This window comes from Amphibalanus amphitrite, unplaced genomic scaffold (assembly GCF_019059575.1).
Source record: "Amphibalanus amphitrite isolate SeventyFive unplaced genomic scaffold, NRLGWU_Aamphi_draft 000527F_arrow, whole genome shotgun sequence".
NCBI lineage: Eukaryota > Metazoa > Arthropoda > Thecostraca > Balanomorpha > Balanidae > Amphibalanus > Amphibalanus amphitrite.
In genome coordinates this window covers 377,298-393,351 of record NW_024882021.1, presented here as the reverse complement: position 1 = coordinate 393,351, position 16,054 = coordinate 377,298, and the positions used below count along the sequence as shown (strand labels likewise).

Sequence of the window (16,054 nt, the reverse complement as noted above, 5' to 3'; positions counted from 1 at the left end):
AACCCCCTCAGCTCTCAGTGTGGTCTCTCACCCTGCTATAACCACCACCCTGCTGTGCGCGCAGACTTTTATCCCGACCACCACCGACGTGTACGAGAAGAAGAACATGCCCAAGGTGATCTACTGCATCCACGCGCTGAGCCTGTTCGCCTTCAAGCTGGGCCGCGCGCCGCAGATGCTGGACCTGCTCGGCAAGGCGGTGTTCACCGGTGAGTGGCGGTGGGACCCGGCCGGACCTGGGTGGGACCCGACTGGGACACACCGGGACCCGGCCGGACCTGGTTGGGACCCGACTGGGACACGGCGGGACCCGGCCGGACCGGTCCGCGGCGGGGACCCGGTGCACCATGGCCATGGGATGTCTGCTAAGGCTTGCACGTGACTATTGACCCGCTATACCAATTTACCAAGTATTTAACGTTCTGTCTTGAATTGCTCATCAGACTTTCCTACTCAGGCGGAGTTTTCGTTGTACCTCTGAGCTGCAGCTTCTTTCGATTTGGGTAAGAGCACCTCACCTGACCGGCGTTGACCTCTTGAATAGTATCTGCAGGGGTGATGTAGCCTGCGTGACCTCTGTGCCGGGTGCCGAGGTGAGCTGACCTCTGTTTGCTGTTGTGCGGAGCTGACATCTCTGTGCTGTGTACGGAAGTGACCTCTCTGTGATTGTGTCTGCAGAGGCGGAGATTGACGCCATGTCGGCCGAGCTGCGCAAGTACGGTCTCAGCCTACCGACGTTCGGTAAGATCGGCGGCATCCTGGCCAGCGAGATGCCGGTCGACAAGGCCGCCCTGCACGCCGCCGTCATCGTCATCAACGAGGCCGTCGACCGACAGGTGGGCGGCCGGCCAGGGCGGGCGGCGCTCCTCGGGTGGACCGGGATACAGGGTATAGGGCGGGGAACTTAACTGGTAGTGTCAAACGCTATCACACTACTGACCTAACCTCCCCTCCGCTCCGCTGTCTGCTGGTCGATAATAGACACCAGTACACCACAGTGACCCCTCCCGTCCCCCTGTTCAGGCACCGGCCGAGACTCTGGCGGGCCTGCAGAACCTGCACGCCTGACTGACCCCTCCCGTCCCCCTCCTCAGGTACCGGCCGAGACTCTGGCGGGCCTGCAGAACCTGCACGCCCACCTGCGGGACGTCTCGGCGGAGAACGCCCACCTCTACCAGGAGCGACTCTGGGACGCCAAGAGGGCCAAGGTGGAGGCTGCTCAGAACAGGGTACGTAACACAGGCCGTAACCAGGCTGCCCAGAGCGGGGTTCGTAACTCATGCCGTGACCAGGCTGCCCAGAACGGGGTACGTAACACAGGCCGTAACCAGGCTGCCCAGGACAGGGTACGTAACATAGGCCGTAACACAGACCGTCCAGAACAGGGTACGTAACACAGATCGCCCAGAATAGAGTACGTGCGTTCACTCGGCAGTCAGTGGGGCTCATAAAGCGGCCGGACCGGAGCTGCGCCCGGTTATTGGACAGGTGCTGTATGTGACGGCGTCCCCGTTGTGTGAGTGTTAACTCGCCGAACTGTAGAGTACGTACTGCGTAATACACTGACGAACTCTCCCCACCCCTCCCTCTATTCCCCGCCAGTCGCCGGCTTAGACGGGACCGTGCATGACTGTACAGCCCTCAGCAGACTGCGTGGTAGGTATTCTTTTTTTTTCGACAAAACCGATAATAACTCATAGGCTATGTCAACAGTCGGTCGGAACTCACAGCAAATAGATGCGCCATGCTCCAGTCCTTCGATTGGGCCTATCACTAAACAAAGTATAAGGCTTGTGTGGCAACAAAATGCAAAAGTTTGTTTTGGGGGCAAATATAAACTTTTGGGTTTTGTTGCTAAACTGGATGGAAAATGAATACGATGATAATGCCAATCTAAGGTGCGGTGTCTAGCGCGTCCTGCTGTTACGATTTTCGAGTGACCGATAGCATAGTATTCGCGTTATTCTCGGTTTTGTCGAAAAAAGAATACCTACCACGCAGTTTGCAGAGGGCTGTACATACATACATATGACTACCCACTCCGTCCGTTCACCGGCAGTCCCTCTCTGAGACGGTGGAGTGTGAATGTTTGTGGACCGTGCGGCGGGACGCTGACAGACTGCTCCCCCTGCTCGCCGGCAGTCTCTGAGGTGTGGATGTAAACTGACGTACCCTCTCCCCTGCTCGCCGACAGTCTCTGTATGAGGTGTGGATGTAAACTGACGGACCGCTCCCCTGCTCGCCGGCAGTCTCTGAGGTGTGGATGTAAACTGACGTACCCCTCCCTCTCCCCTGCTCGCCGCCAGTCGCTCTCTGAGACGTTCGAGGCGGACGTGTACGACGAGCTGCTGACCCAGGCCGAGATCCAGGGACACGTGGCGGCGGCCAACCGGTCGGCGGCGCTGGGCCGGCTGCACTCGGCTGTGTCGGCCGCGGACAGCGGCCGACTGCTGGCGGCGCTCTGCAGCCCCGCCCTGGGCCTGCAGGTCAGTGGGGGTACGGTACGGCCCCGACCTGGGCCTCCAGGTCAGTGGGGTACGGTACAGTACGGCACACACTGCTGGCGGCGCTCTGCAGCCCCGCCCTGGGCCTGCAGGTCAGTGGGGTACAGTACGGCACACACTGCTGGCGGCGCTCTGCAGCCCCGCCCTGGGCCTGCAGGTCAGTGGGGTACGGTACAGTACGGCACACACTGCTGGCGGCGCTCTGCAGCCCCGCCCTGGGCCTGCAGGTCAGTGGGGTACGGTACAGTACGGCACACACTGCTGGCGGCGCTCTGCAGCCCCGCCCTGGGCCTGCAGGTCAGTGGGGTACGGTACAGTACGGCACACACTGCTGGCGGCGCTCTGCAGCCCCGCCCTGGGCCTGCAGGTCAGTGGGGTACGGTACAGTACGGCACACACTGCTGGCGGCGCTCTGCAGCCCCGCCCTGGGCCTGCAGGTCAGTGGGGTACGGTACAGTACGGCACACACTGCTGGCGGCGCTCTGCAGCCCCACACTGGGCCTCCAGGTCAGTGGAGTACGGTACGGCCCCGCCCTGGGCCTGCTGGTCAATGGGGGGTACGGTACGGCCCTGTCTGGGCGTGCTGGTCAGTTGGGGTACGGCCCGGCCCTGTCTGGGCCTCCAGGTCAGTGGGGGTACGGTACGGTACGGCACACACTGCTGGCGGCGCTCTGCAGCCCCGCCCTGGGCCTGCAGGTCAGTGGGGTACGGTACGGCACACACTGCTGGCGGCGCTCTGCAGCCCCGCCCTGGGCCTGCAGGTCAGTGGGGTACGGTACGGCACACACTGCTGGCGGCGCTCTGCTGCCCCGTGCTGGGCCTGCAGGTCAGTGGGGGTACGGTACGGCCCTGTCTGGGCCTCCAGGTCAGTTATTGGCCGCGGGCGCGCCGGTGCGTTAGGTACTAGGTACGCAGTACGCACCCAGTACCGCTCGCACAGCGGTAAACACATGACACACGCCGTAATACACGTCGCTCGTAGTGACCGGTAGTCGATATAAGTCAGACACACCAGGTGATGCAGTCTTGTGTGCCATTAGGGTGTGTCGAACTGTGACCTGAGCCCGTCTGCGTTAATGCCCCCAGGGCGTGTCGCCGGACGGAGCGGCCGCCTGTCTGTCGGACTGTGACCCGTGTGATGCCCCCAGGGCGTGTCGCCGGGCTGTCGGACTGTGACCCGTGTGATGCCCCCAGGGCGTGTCGCCGGACCTGTGTCGGACTGTGACCCGTGTGGTACCCCCAGGGCGGGGACCGCCTGTCTGTCGGACTGTGACCCGTGTGATGCCCCCAGGGCGTGTCGCCTGTCTGTTGGACTGTGACCCGCGTGCTGCCCTCAGGGCGTGTCGCCGGACGGGGCCGCCGGCTACCTGGACGGTCTGCGGCGGGCCACCAACGGCCACCCGCTCTCGGCGGAGGAGGTACAGACAGTTATCAGTCGCGTGAACCAGCTCTCCAGCCAGCGGCACAGAGGTGAGTCGCCGCTCCGGGCGTACTGTAACGGGGCCGCCTCCGTAGACACGGACAGTCAGGACACAGGGATGCATACATACCTACGTGCATGCATTCATACGTTGGCCCGTTATCGCACCAATGTGTTAACGGCGTGTGAAGTTGCGACATAATTAAAGTCATGATACTCCGTGGCTTTGTGAGCGGCTCCGTGGTTTCAATCCGCATTTATTCGCGTGCCTGCGCGGGTTTCATGCCATTAGGATCTATGATTCTTACATGGCTCATTACAGCTTCAGTATTGACGTTTGTGAATAATGAACGGGTATACCGCTTTAATGGAAATATGCAAATGAAGCACAACTACAATGGTCGAAAGTGCGCTACTGAATGGTGATGGAGAGCCAAATCTCCAGTAATCTCCCCACCGTTCCGCCTCTGTCGTCACACGCTATACGGCTGTGTTGGAACTGTGCTGCGGAGCCACTCAGCTCAGCCGGCAGCCCAGTTACGATCATCCGTCAGCCGGCCACACCATTTAATCTGGCCGGATCGGCGGCCATTGCCGGCGGTGCGCGGTCGCTCGCTCACCCTCCCCGTCTTTCTGGCGGCACTCGGTCGGCGTGCTGTCCCGGGCGGACCATCTGTCTCCGGGAGGGCGCTAACGACAGGTCGCCGGCCACGATGGTAAAAAAGGCACCATTAGTGCCGCTCGCTCGATACACCTGAAGCTGGGCTCCGGGAAGAGTCCGATCGGATGTCCGGTGCACTGTGGGCTGTGTTTGACCGGGCGGATCACGGCCAGAAGCTGACCGCCGGCAGCCGACGCTCGGTGTACTACATATGTCTGGCTCACGGTCGGAAGCTGACCTCCTGCAGCCGGTGCCCTGTATTATCGGCCAGGCCAGGGCGGCTCATGGCCGTGAGCTGACGGCTTGCTGCCGTCGCTCGGTGTCCGATACTCGTTTTAGTGACTGTGGCGGGCTCACGGCTGGTAGCTGACCGCCTGCAGCCGCCGCTCGGTGTCCGAGCTGACGGTGGTGAGTTCTGAGCGGCGCCGGCCGACCGCCGCGCTGCCGGCTCCGGCCGCCGCGGCCGCCGGTCAGCCACCGGCCCAGCGCGCCAGCCGCGGCAGGTGCGCCCGCAGAGCGGCCCGGTAGCGCGGGTGGCCGAGCGCGTACACCAGCGGGTTGTACGTGCACGCCGTCTTGGCGACCAGCGCCGGCAGCGCGGAGACGAGCGGCGTCAGCGGCGCGGTCCGGCCGCTGGCGCCCAGCGCCGCCACGGCGCAGTAGGGCGTCCAGCAGAGCGCCCACACGCCGACGTTGGCCAGCGCCACCTTGGCGATGCGCACCTCGAGCGAGCGGCGCTGCTCGGCGCCACTGCCGCTGCGCAGCGTCGTCACGCTCATCCGGCGCGCCTGCTCGCGCAGCAGCCGCTCGTGCTCGCGCACCGCGCGGATGATGTGGAAGTAGAAGTAGCAGATGGTCGCCAGCGGCACGACGAAGAAGGAGGTGACGCATGTCCAGATGTAGGCCACGTTGGCCGGACTGCGGTCCAGGTAGTCGAAGGTGCACGAGTTGAGGATACCCTCGGGCACGTAGGCGCCGACGCCGAGCAGCGGCAGCGCCGTGAAGGTCAGTGTGTAGACCCAGAGGGCGGCGATGACGGCGGCGGCGCGGCCGGCTGTCAGCGGCGTCGCGCCCGGCGACAGCACGATGACGCGGTAGCGGTCCCAGCTGATGGCTGTCAGGCTGAGGATGCTGCCCAGCCCGCCGATGGCGCCCAGCAGGCCGTAGGCGCGGCAGGCGAGCGGGCCCAGCCGCCAGGCGCCGCCCGACAGCGCGTTGTAGACAAACAGCGGGTGGTTGGTGGTCATGATGAGGTCGGCGATGGTCATGTTGACGATCAGCATGTTAGACGGCGTGCGCAGCCTCCGGTCGCGCAGGAACAGGTAGAGCGCCGTCAGGTTGGCCGTCAGGGAGACGACGCCTGCCGACAGAGGGTGGCCCGTCACACACCAGAGTCACGCCGTCACCTTCGCGGAGGTCGTAACCCCCATCCGTAAACCGTGCAAGCGGCGCATAATCTTCCTACAAAGTCGAGCGGCTCCTGGCATCCACATTCTACGGTTCACTGGATAGCTCCAGGAATGTAATGTCCGGTGCGGGTGCCCGGCAAATACTCACAGACGGGAGCGCAGACTATGTTATACTCACAGACGAGGGCGCAGACTCCCCTATACTCACAGACGAGGGCGCAGTCTTCCATATACTCACGGACGGGAGCGCACTGCGCAGACTTCTCTATACTATTTACTCACAGACGGGAGTGCATACTCCCCCATACTCACAGACGGGAGTGCAGACTCCCGTATACTCACAGACGAGGGCGCAGACTCCCCTATACTCACAGACGAGGGCGCAGACGATGTTATACTCACAGACCATGGCGCAGACGATGCCGAGACCGTAGTTCCAGAGCGGCTCGACGGGTGGAAACTGGTGCCAGTGGACGGGCACCAGGGGCCGCAGGTCGGCCGGTACCAGGTCGATGAGACGCGCCGCCTCTCCGGACATCTGGAGACGGAGACGGACGGGCGGGACGCTCAGACGACCGGCGGCGGCCCGTGCCGGCTCCGGCCCACCAGTAGTGGTTCTGTCCCGGCCCACCAGTGGTGGTTCTGTCCCGGCCCACCAGGAGTGGTTCTGTCCCGGCCCACCACAAGTGGTTCTGTCTCGGCCTACCAGGAGTGGTTCTGTCCCGGCCCACCAGAAGTGGTTCTGTCCCGGTCCACCAGAAGTGGTTCCGTCCCGGTCCACCAGAAGTGGTTCTGTCCCGGCCCACCAGGAGGGGTTCTGTCCCGGCCCACCAGGAGTGGTTCTGTCCCGGCCCACCAGTGGTGGTTCTGCTCCGGCCCACCAGGAGGGGTTCTGTCCCGGCCCACCAGGAGTGGTTCTGTCCCGGCCCACCAGTGGTGGTTCTGCTCCGGCCAACCAGGAGGGGTTCTGTCCTGGCCCACCAGGAGTGGTTCTGTCCCGGCCCACCAGGAGTGGTTCTGTCCCGGCCCACCAGAAGTGGTTCTGTCCCGGCCCACCAGAAGTGGTTCTGTCCCGGCCCACCAGGAGTGGTTCTGTCCCGGCCCACCAGAAGTGGTTCTGTCCCGGCCCACCAGGATTGGTTCTGTCCCGGCCCACCAGTTGTGGTTCTGTCCCGGCCCACCAGTGGTGGTTCTGTCCCGGCCCACCAGAAGTGGTTCTGTCCCGGCCCACCAGTGGTGGTTCTGTCCCGGCCCACCACAAGTGGTTCTGTCCCGGCCCACCAGTGGTGGTTCTGTCCCGGCCCACCAGAAGTGGTTCTGTCCCGGCCCACCAGAAGTGGTTCTGTCCCGGCCCACCAGGAGTGGTTCTGTCCCGGCCCACCAGGAGTGGTTCTGTCCCGGCCCACCAGGAGTGGTTCTGTCCCGGCCCACCAGGAGTGGTTCTGTCCCGGCCCACCAGATGTGGTTCTGTCCCGGTCCAGATCCTACGGTACTCGGTAACCAACTAATCCACATCTGAGACGCCCGCCGACGCATCACCCTGGAGACAGCTCCGCTGCCGGTCCGTTTTTTTTTTACCACAGCTTCTCAGTGACTGGTGTGACTGACAATCCGGGAACCTCCCCGCGTAGCTGGTCGGATTTTTTACCCGTGACGTAATGGAAAGTCGGATCGTGTGACACTCATTACCGCCGCTACTAGCAGCGTGGTGGCCGGTGTCAGAGCATTGGCATCGCGGCTGGCTGGCGTGGGACATCTCTCTGAATTACATCATATTTTCACCGCTGTTACGGAACGGTATCAGACTCCAAAACTGTATCGTTGTGATATCGGACGAGCGGTTTAGGTATCTATAGAAAAAAATGATGCAGTGAAAACTTGCTCTGGATTTTCATCCAGTCATTTAAAGGTATTCGAAAGTAATATAATTTCATGGTGGGGACAAAATCATTTAGGTACATTTAGTTCTGACGGATAAAATGACAACGTGTGACTCTGTAAGGCTAGAATCTCGCACTAAAAATCTGACCACGCCAAAGGTGTTGGGTAAAGGTTTGCTTATGACCTGACCCGCCTATAAATATGTAGTTTTGAACTTGCCTCTGCCACACTGCTGCAGAAGTGTCGATCAAAGTTGTTTGGTGACGGTCGTGCTGAAGACCTGGCGCACTGAACCCTGCGGATCTGATCGGCTGTTCGCTGACCCACTGAGCCCGGTAGGTTAGACCTGAGCCCAGCGTGGCCGGGCGGGGTGGCGGCTACCGACAGCCGCTGTCGGCCGACGAGTCCCTACCCCCCACTCCGAGTCGGCCAGTCCGCGAGCGGGTCCCTGCAGTCAGTGGCCGACGATTCTGCGGTGCGGCGCGCGCCGGTCCGGCCGACTCCCACGTACCGAGGGAGAGGAGCGTAATACGCCGGGAACACGCGGCGCAGGGGCTCACTCTCTTCCCTAGCTGTAGAGCGTAATGTCATGAACACGTGCTCAATCCTTTCCCGCATGTCAGTAGTTCTTTCGTTCTTCTAAATAATTGATACGGACCGAAACATTTTCGGCACATTTATTCGGCTCGTGTTAACCCAACCGGCCGGCGTTGTCGGCACAGTCCTGTCTGGTGTGCGAGCTCTGCTGTCCGGTGACCCTCTGCCGCTGTTATGTGTGGCCCTGTGGCGCTGTTCGGTGCGGTCCTGTGTTGTGTTGTCCGGTGACTGTCGGCTGTCCGCTGTCCGCTGACCGTGTAACGGCTCTCCGTCAGAGGAGGAGCTGGTGGCGGCCGTGAACGCCTGTCTGGTCTGAGTACTGTGGTGCTCTGCTGTCACTGTGACCCTGTGGTGTGACTGCTGTGACCCTGTGCTGTCTGGTCTGAGTGCTGTGGTGCTCTGCTGTCCGGTGACCCTGTGCTGTGACTGTGACGGTGACTGCGGGACCCTGTGGTTCTCCGCTGACGGTGTGCCGTCGCTCTCCGTCAGAGGAGGAGCTGGTGGCGGCCGTGAACGCCTGTCTGGCGGCTCCGGACGCCAGCGCCGGCCGGCTACTGGCGCTGTTGGACCAGCTGCGGCCGCCGGACGCCGGCGCGCTGCCCCACTGGGCGGCGCCGCTCTTCCTGCGCGAGATGGCGGCCGTGCGGCAGGAGCAGGCGGCCGACCTGAGCGTGGCGGCCGTCCGCGGCGCGCTGGGCCTCCTACCGGCCGTGGCGCGGGTGAACGCGGCGCTGGCCGCCGGAGAGCCGGCCGGCCTGTGGCGCGCCCTCGCAGACCCGGCCGTCTACATCCTGGTACGTGGCTGGGGCTGGGTGCCGCGCGGGGTGCTGGGACTGGGTGCCGCGCAGCGGGGAGCTGTGTAGTGTGTGCAGTAACTTACTATGGTAAGGGTTGCTGCTACTTTCTGCTGTCCTCTGTCGTTGACTGTCAGCGGTCACCGCAAGCTACCTACTGAACCTCCAACACGTAATGGGAGCATGGGCCGTGATCAGACGGCCGCATGGAGCTGCGACAGGGTGATAGGGACTCTTTAAAAGACTGCTGGTGACGAAGGAAACCTTGTTTACCGGTCGTTGTTACCCAGTGCCCCTCTCTCTCTGCCCCTCTCCCCTGGTATATCCTCCCTGCACCCCGCGTGCGGTCCGTCCCGCTGACTGCCGTGTCCGGCGCGCAGGACCTGGACGAGAGCTGCAGCCGGCGCTACCTGTCGGCGCTGACGGCTGTCAGTCGCGCGGTGCGCGCCGAGACCCCCGACTGCCCGTTCGTCACTCACGCGCTGCTGCAGCGTACCGTCGACGACGTGAACGCCGACGTACAGGAGGAGCAGGACAGTGAGTGTAGCTGCAGGACTGTGAGGGGAGGGGAGGAGCAGGACAGTGAGTGTAACTGCAGGACTGTGAGGGGAGGGCAGGAGCAGGACAGTGAGTTAAGCTGCAGGGCTGTGAGGGAAGGGCAGGACAGTGAGTATGACTGCACGGCTGTGAGGGGAGGGCAGGACAGTGAGTATGACTGCAGGGCTGTGAGGGGAAGGCAAGACAGTGAGTGTAACTGCAGGGCTGTGAGGGGAGGGCAGGACAGTGGGTTCGGAGGGCAGGACAGTGGGTGGGGAGGGGCACTGCAGGACAGAACGGTGAGAACAGGGGCTGCAGGGCAGTGAGTGGGGAAGGGAACAGTGGAGACGAAGAGAGGGTGGACGGTTAGGAAGAAGAGAATGCAGAGGGTGGGAAAGAAGAGAGTGCAGAGTTGCACCGGAGGAGCTGGATAGTAGATGAGGGGAAGCGGGACTCACGGGCGAGAGCGTGCCAGTGAGGCGCTGGAAAGAGAGCGGACCATAGAAAGAGACATGTAACTTCTAAACTGTGAGGAGGCTGAGCGAACTGGCAAAGGGAGAGAGGATGCGGCTGTCGCGGTGCTCAGCGGACCCCGGGCCGGTCGTTGAGAGCCGGCCGTGGACAGGGCGCGGCCGGCGCCTGTGGCCGGCGCTGTGTGCCCCTCTGTGGACGCCGGTGACACCCCCCCCCCCGTCCCGTCCCCCTCGTGCAGAGGTGGAGCTGATTGAGCGGGTGAACCGGGCCGTGCTCGCCGAGGACGACGGGGCGCTGCTGACCGCGCTCACCAACCCCATCCTGGGCTACAGCAGCGTCAGCGAGCACAACGTGCGCCACTGTCTGCAGCTGCTGCAGGTAACCACACAGTGTAACCAGTAATCACCGCCGTAACCAGCGCCCTACAACGTGCGCCACTGTCTGCAGCTGCTGCAGGTAACCAGCCGACTGTACCCAGTAATCACCGCCGTAACCAGTTACACACTATAACCAGTAGCCACACACTGTAACCAGTAGCCACACACTGTAACCAGTAACCACCGCCGCAACCACCGCCTCACAGCCAGCGCCACTGTCTGCAGCTGCTGCAGGTAACCAGCCAGCGCTTATCCAGTCCCGGCCAAACAGTCCTTGTCAAGGCAATATATACCCGTCCTGGCAAGGCAATACACTGGCATTGAAGGTGGCGAGTTATTGTCTTTAACGTATACCCGTTGAGTCTGACCCCGAATTTTATTGTCACCGCTTTATATTCACGTTTCCCCTTCCTCCGTCTCCCTCGCCCCCAGGAGGTGCAGCAGGAGCAGGACGGCGGCGACGGCGACGGTCTCCTGTGGTTGGAGCACGTGGACCAGGCCGTCCGCAACGCCCTCGTCGACCACGAGCTGGCCGAGCGGGGTGAGGGACGCGCGCGGGAGGCGGTGGTCCCACATACCGGTGGGCCGGGGCGCGCCGCCTGTAGGACGCGGGGCAGGGGCGGAGGAGCGGTCCCACACACCAGTGGGCCGGCGTGTGTGATGCGGGGGGAGCACTGTGTCAGATGCGGGGGGAGCACTGTGTCAGATGCGAGGAGGAGCGGTGTGTCAGACGTAGAAAAATGCTTCTGAACTTGACTTCAACCTATTGTTCGTACATTAATTTAGACGTAAGTTGTGGCGTAAATTCTCTTCATAAATCGGTCGTGAACAGAACAAACGACTGGCAATTTGCCGCAATCGGGACTCGCCCAGAACTGACCCGATCCTTTGGCAGCGTCCGCGGCGCTGTGTGGCTCGTATCCCCGCCACACTACTGACCCGAGCTGCACACAGGCACTGACCCGATCCTCACCGTTCCGTGCTTCTATCCTCAGGAAACAGAAATCCTTCTCCTCCACGCCGCAACCCCCTCCGGGCTGGACAGGCAACTATATCTCATGCGGGCTGCTCCCTTGGAGCGGCACCGCTGCTCCCGAGGGAGCGCACCCCGTAGCCGGGTGCAGTGAGTGCCTTGGGGCTGGGTGGCCTGTCCTCTGGACGGGCTCAGCCCCGGCGACTCACTAGGGTGCCTGCCCAGACCAATGTCTCCCCCTAATTCCTATCATCCTTCCGGCTCTGCAATGGTCTTGTCGACCGAAAGGGCCTAACCCAACAAAACAAACAATGACCCGATCCTTTGGCAGCGTGCGCGGCGCTGTGCGAGCTGAACGGCCCGGCGCCGGCCGGCGGCCTGTCGGCGGGGCGCCTGGTGGCGCTGCTCTCGCTGCCCTGCCTGGGACTACACGATGTATCGCCGGGCCTGGCGGAGCACTACCTGGCCGCGCTGAGACGGCACCGCGCCGCCGGTCAGCACACACAGGTCAGTCGAGTGTCGGGGAACGGATACGGGTCAGTCGAGTGTCGGGGAACGGATACGGGTCAGTCGAGTGTCGGGGAACGGATACAGGTCAGTGGAGTGTCGGGACACAGACACAGGTCAGTGGAGTGTCGGGACACAGACACGGGTCAGTCGAGTGTCGGGGAACGAATACGGGTCAGTCGAGTGTCGTGGAATGGATACAGGTCAGTGGAGTGTCGGGAGATCAGCCTCAGACCGTCCCCGGAGGACGTCAGGTCCCCCGGAGGTCAGCTGATTTCGTCCCCGGAAGATGTCGTCCCTTCGATCGTAGATGAATGAATAAAACTGAAACCTGTCTGCACCGTCTGTACTGTCTGTGACTGTCTGTAACGGGGTATTGTCCGTCCGCAGGGTTCGTCGGGCGCGTGGGTTCGCCACTCGGCTCGTGGACAGCCACAGTACCGTCCGCCCCGGCCCTCTGTAACCGTCTGTACCGTTCCCAGGGTTCTGCCGACACGTGGGTGCGCCACTCGGTGGGCGGCGCGGTGGAGGCCTACCTGGACCTGAGCGGCGGCCGGGTGAGCTGGCAGCCGCCCGACGGCCACCAGATGGGCGGCCACTGGCTCGACCAGACCACACTGCAGGTCAGTACTGACCCGACACTGCACTGGCAGGGCGGCCACTGGCTCGACCAGACCACACTGCAGGTGAGGCTGCAGGACATTGCACTGGCAGGTGAGCGCTCTGCCGGACACTGCACTGGCAGGGCGGCGGCTGCAGATCAGCCACTCTGACGGATGACGCCTAATAAGGAAAATTGTCATGAGGGTCTGTCAATGCTGAATGACTCGCCTTTGTCCCTAGATCGTGATTTTATGTGACTGGCCGTCATAAAACATCAGTTGCGATTTTTCGAATATTGGATTCATCAGTAAAACCGGAGGGGAGGGATGTAAGGAGTAGGAAGTTTCGGCAGTAGTCCCTACCGCCAGGAGCTGGTAACTGGGTGTTTTTTTCTGCAGCCAGTGTCACCACCACCAGTCTGTGGTGTTTCTACAGGCACTGGTGACGGAGTGGTATTGTACCGACAGGAACTGGTGACTGAGGCGGCGCTCGGCGAGGCCGGCAGACAGTGCCCGGAGCGGTAGGGATTGCTGACGGGCTGGTGTACCGGCAGGAACTGGTGACTGAGGCGGCGCTCGGCGAGGCCGGCAGACAGTGTCTGTACCGGTAGGTATTGCTGACGGGGTGGTATACCGGCAGGCACTGGTGACGGAGGCGGCTGTAGGAGAGGCCGGCAGACAGTGCCACTCTGTGGTGTATTGGCAGACAGTTTCACCAGTCCGTGTTATACCGGCAGGAACTGGTGACGGAGGCTGCACTCGGCGAGGCCGGCAGACAGTGCCCTGAGCGGTGGCTGGTCCCGCTGCAGGCGGCCGCCAGGGGTCTGCTGCTGCGCCGCCGGCTCCTCCAGAGGCGCCTGTTCCTCAGCCGGCACACGGACCAGATCGTCCGCATTCAGGTGTGTGCGCCGTGCCGACCGGACCGCGACGGCGTCTACCGTGCAGTCAGCTGTGCCCGCTGGGCTGTGCTCTGATCTTCATGGGACTGCTCGCGCCTCCGCCTGGCAGGCTTGTATTATGTGTGTCCCCGTACAGTTCCGCCGCCCAGCAGGCCTCTGTGTGTCTGGCTGTGTCTGAGAGTGCGGGCATGTTTGTGTGTCTGTTCAGTCCCCTCCCCTTCCTGTAGGTATGGTGTCGCGGTGTGTATGTAACAGACCCCCCCCCCCCTCGGCAGGCCTGGTGTCGTGGTGTGTATGTAACAGACCCCTCCCCCCCCCCTCGGCAGGCCTGGTGGCGCGGCGTGCGCCAGCGGCGGCGCTTCCTGCTGCAGCGCGCCGCGCGGATGAAGGAGCGCGTCGACCAGCTGCGCCGGGAGGTGGACGAGCTGAGGGAGCGACGCGAGTGGGAGGAGGGCGTCCTCGCCCGGTACAGGCCGCACGTGAGTCACAGATCAATCAGTACGGGCTTCACGTGAGTCACACAGTACAGGACTCACGTGAGTCACACAGTACAGGCCGCACGTGAGTCACAGATCAATCAGTACAGGCCCCACGTGGGCCACACAGTGCAGGCCGCACGTGAGTCACACAGTACAGGCCCCACGTGAGTCACAGATCAATCAGTACAGGCCCCACGTGGGTCACACGAGCCCCACCGGACGCTGTCGGCGGGGTTGGAGGTCTGTTATACGGGGGACAGGATGGGTTGGAGGTCTGTTATACGGGGGACAGGATGGGCGGCCGCTGCTGACCGACTGACTGACGGTGACGGAAGCGCTCCCCACCCGTGTGTGGAGGTCCGCGGGGGCAGGGGCGGTGAGCGGTGGGCGGTGGTCGGGCTGACGGTGTGTGTAATTGGTGCTGCCCGTCCACAGGAGGAGCTGGTAGTGCGGCTGCAGCGCTGGTGGCGCCGGCACCACCTGCGCCAAGAGTTCCAGCAGCTGGCCGGCCGGGCGTCGCCGTCGGTGCCGCTGCTGAGGAAGTTTGTCCACCTGCTGGATGTGCGCGGCGCCGACTTCAAGGAGGAGGTCCAGCTGCAGGTCAGTTACACAACGCCGGCAGGTAAAGGTGCAGCTCAGTGCACCGCGGATAGGCACGATGTACACTTTGTATCAGTCAGTGTACTGTTAGCGGGTGCAGGGCGGATGCCTGATATCACCAATCCTCAATGTAAGCCAGCCTGTATCTCACGTCCCACACACTGTAACCGTCCATGGTACACCCACACCTGCGTCCACTCGAGGACAAACCTATGTGACGTACTGAACAACCACGTCTGTGTCTCTGGCCTGCTGAGCAGAAGCTGAAGGCGGATGTGGCGCAGATGATCCGCAAGAACCAGATGCTGGAGCGAGATCTGGACACGCTGGATGTGAAGATCGGCCTGCTGGTCAGAAACCGCATCAGCCTGCAGGTGCGTGACCGTAAGCCGCACCAGGCGACAGGTCCCAGCGACTCTAGAGCTCTGGTGGAAAAATAATCATTTGCAGTACAGCTTAATTCTTTGGCACCATTTTTTTCGGGCATGCTGGAGTTTGATTTGCGTGTGACCCTCAATCTTAATTATTGACTCCACTTTTACAATCAATAACCTAATGTTTTTATGACTAAGATATTATCCAACTGCTTCGAGACGCTGGTGTTGACGGCACTCTTTCAACAGGAGGTGCTGATGCACAGTAAATCGATGGATGCCACCAACAAGACGGGTACGCTCCCCAACAAACTGGGCACAATGTCCCGTGGCCAGGGTCTGAAGGTAAGCTATGGCGCCCCTTCCTACGCAGTTAGGGACTGAGTTGAAATACCCTCCCCTAAACCCCGGCCCGTCTCTGGACCAGGGATAAGCCAAACCTCCCGCCCCCGTTCTCGCCTCGCCGTTGACGGTCGCGGTCGCCGTTGCCGGCAGGCGCTGAGCCGCGAGAGCCGCGCGCGGCTGTCGCTGTACCAGCAGCTGTTTTACGAGCTGCAGACGCGACCCGAGTACCTGGCGCGCCTGGTGTTCGCGCTGCCGCCCGGCCAGTCGGGACGCTTCCTCGAGTCGGTGGTGCCCAGCGTCTTCAACTACGGCGCCAACGACCGCGACGAGTTCCTGCTCGTCAAACTGTTCCGCATCGCGCTCCAGGAGGAGGTCAGGTCAGTCCGCAGGGGTCACACAGGTCAGGTCAGTCCGCAGGGGTCACACAGGAGGTCAGGTCAGTCCGTAGGGGTCACACAGGTCAGGTCAGTCCGTAGGGGTCACACAGGTCAGGTCAGTCCGTAGGGGTCACACAGGTCAGGTCAGTCCGCAGGAGTCACACAGGTCAGGTCAGGTCAGGCCGCAGGGGTCACACAGGTCAGGTCAGGTCAGTCCGCAGGGGTCACACAGGTCAGGTCAGTC

General features: G+C 62.5%; 1 protein-coding gene across 1 annotated transcript in view; it reads left to right on the top strand.

Moving 5' to 3' along the window:
* LOC122393275 (ras GTPase-activating-like protein IQGAP1) overlaps positions 1-16,054 on the top strand; it is a 60,636-nt gene that overhangs the window by 39,035 nt on the left and 5,547 nt on the right. Inside the window, exons 5-21 of the mRNA XM_043389156.1 lie at positions 65-209; positions 679-836; positions 1,095-1,229; positions 2,307-2,486; positions 3,842-3,974; positions 8,962-9,266; positions 9,647-9,803; positions 10,516-10,655; positions 11,087-11,195; positions 11,959-12,134; positions 12,617-12,757; positions 13,474-13,635; positions 13,962-14,114; positions 14,550-14,714; positions 14,975-15,088; positions 15,338-15,433; positions 15,584-15,810. Of these exons, the coding sequence (XP_043245091.1) occupies positions 65-209; positions 679-836; positions 1,095-1,229; positions 2,307-2,486; positions 3,842-3,974; positions 8,962-9,266; positions 9,647-9,803; positions 10,516-10,655; positions 11,087-11,195; positions 11,959-12,134; positions 12,617-12,757; positions 13,474-13,635; positions 13,962-14,114; positions 14,550-14,714; positions 14,975-15,088; positions 15,338-15,433; positions 15,584-15,810 (2,696 nt within the window). The remainder of the gene's footprint in view (positions 1-64; positions 210-678; positions 837-1,094; positions 1,230-2,306; positions 2,487-3,841; positions 3,975-8,961; positions 9,267-9,646; positions 9,804-10,515; positions 10,656-11,086; positions 11,196-11,958; positions 12,135-12,616; positions 12,758-13,473; positions 13,636-13,961; positions 14,115-14,549; positions 14,715-14,974; positions 15,089-15,337; positions 15,434-15,583; positions 15,811-16,054) is intronic.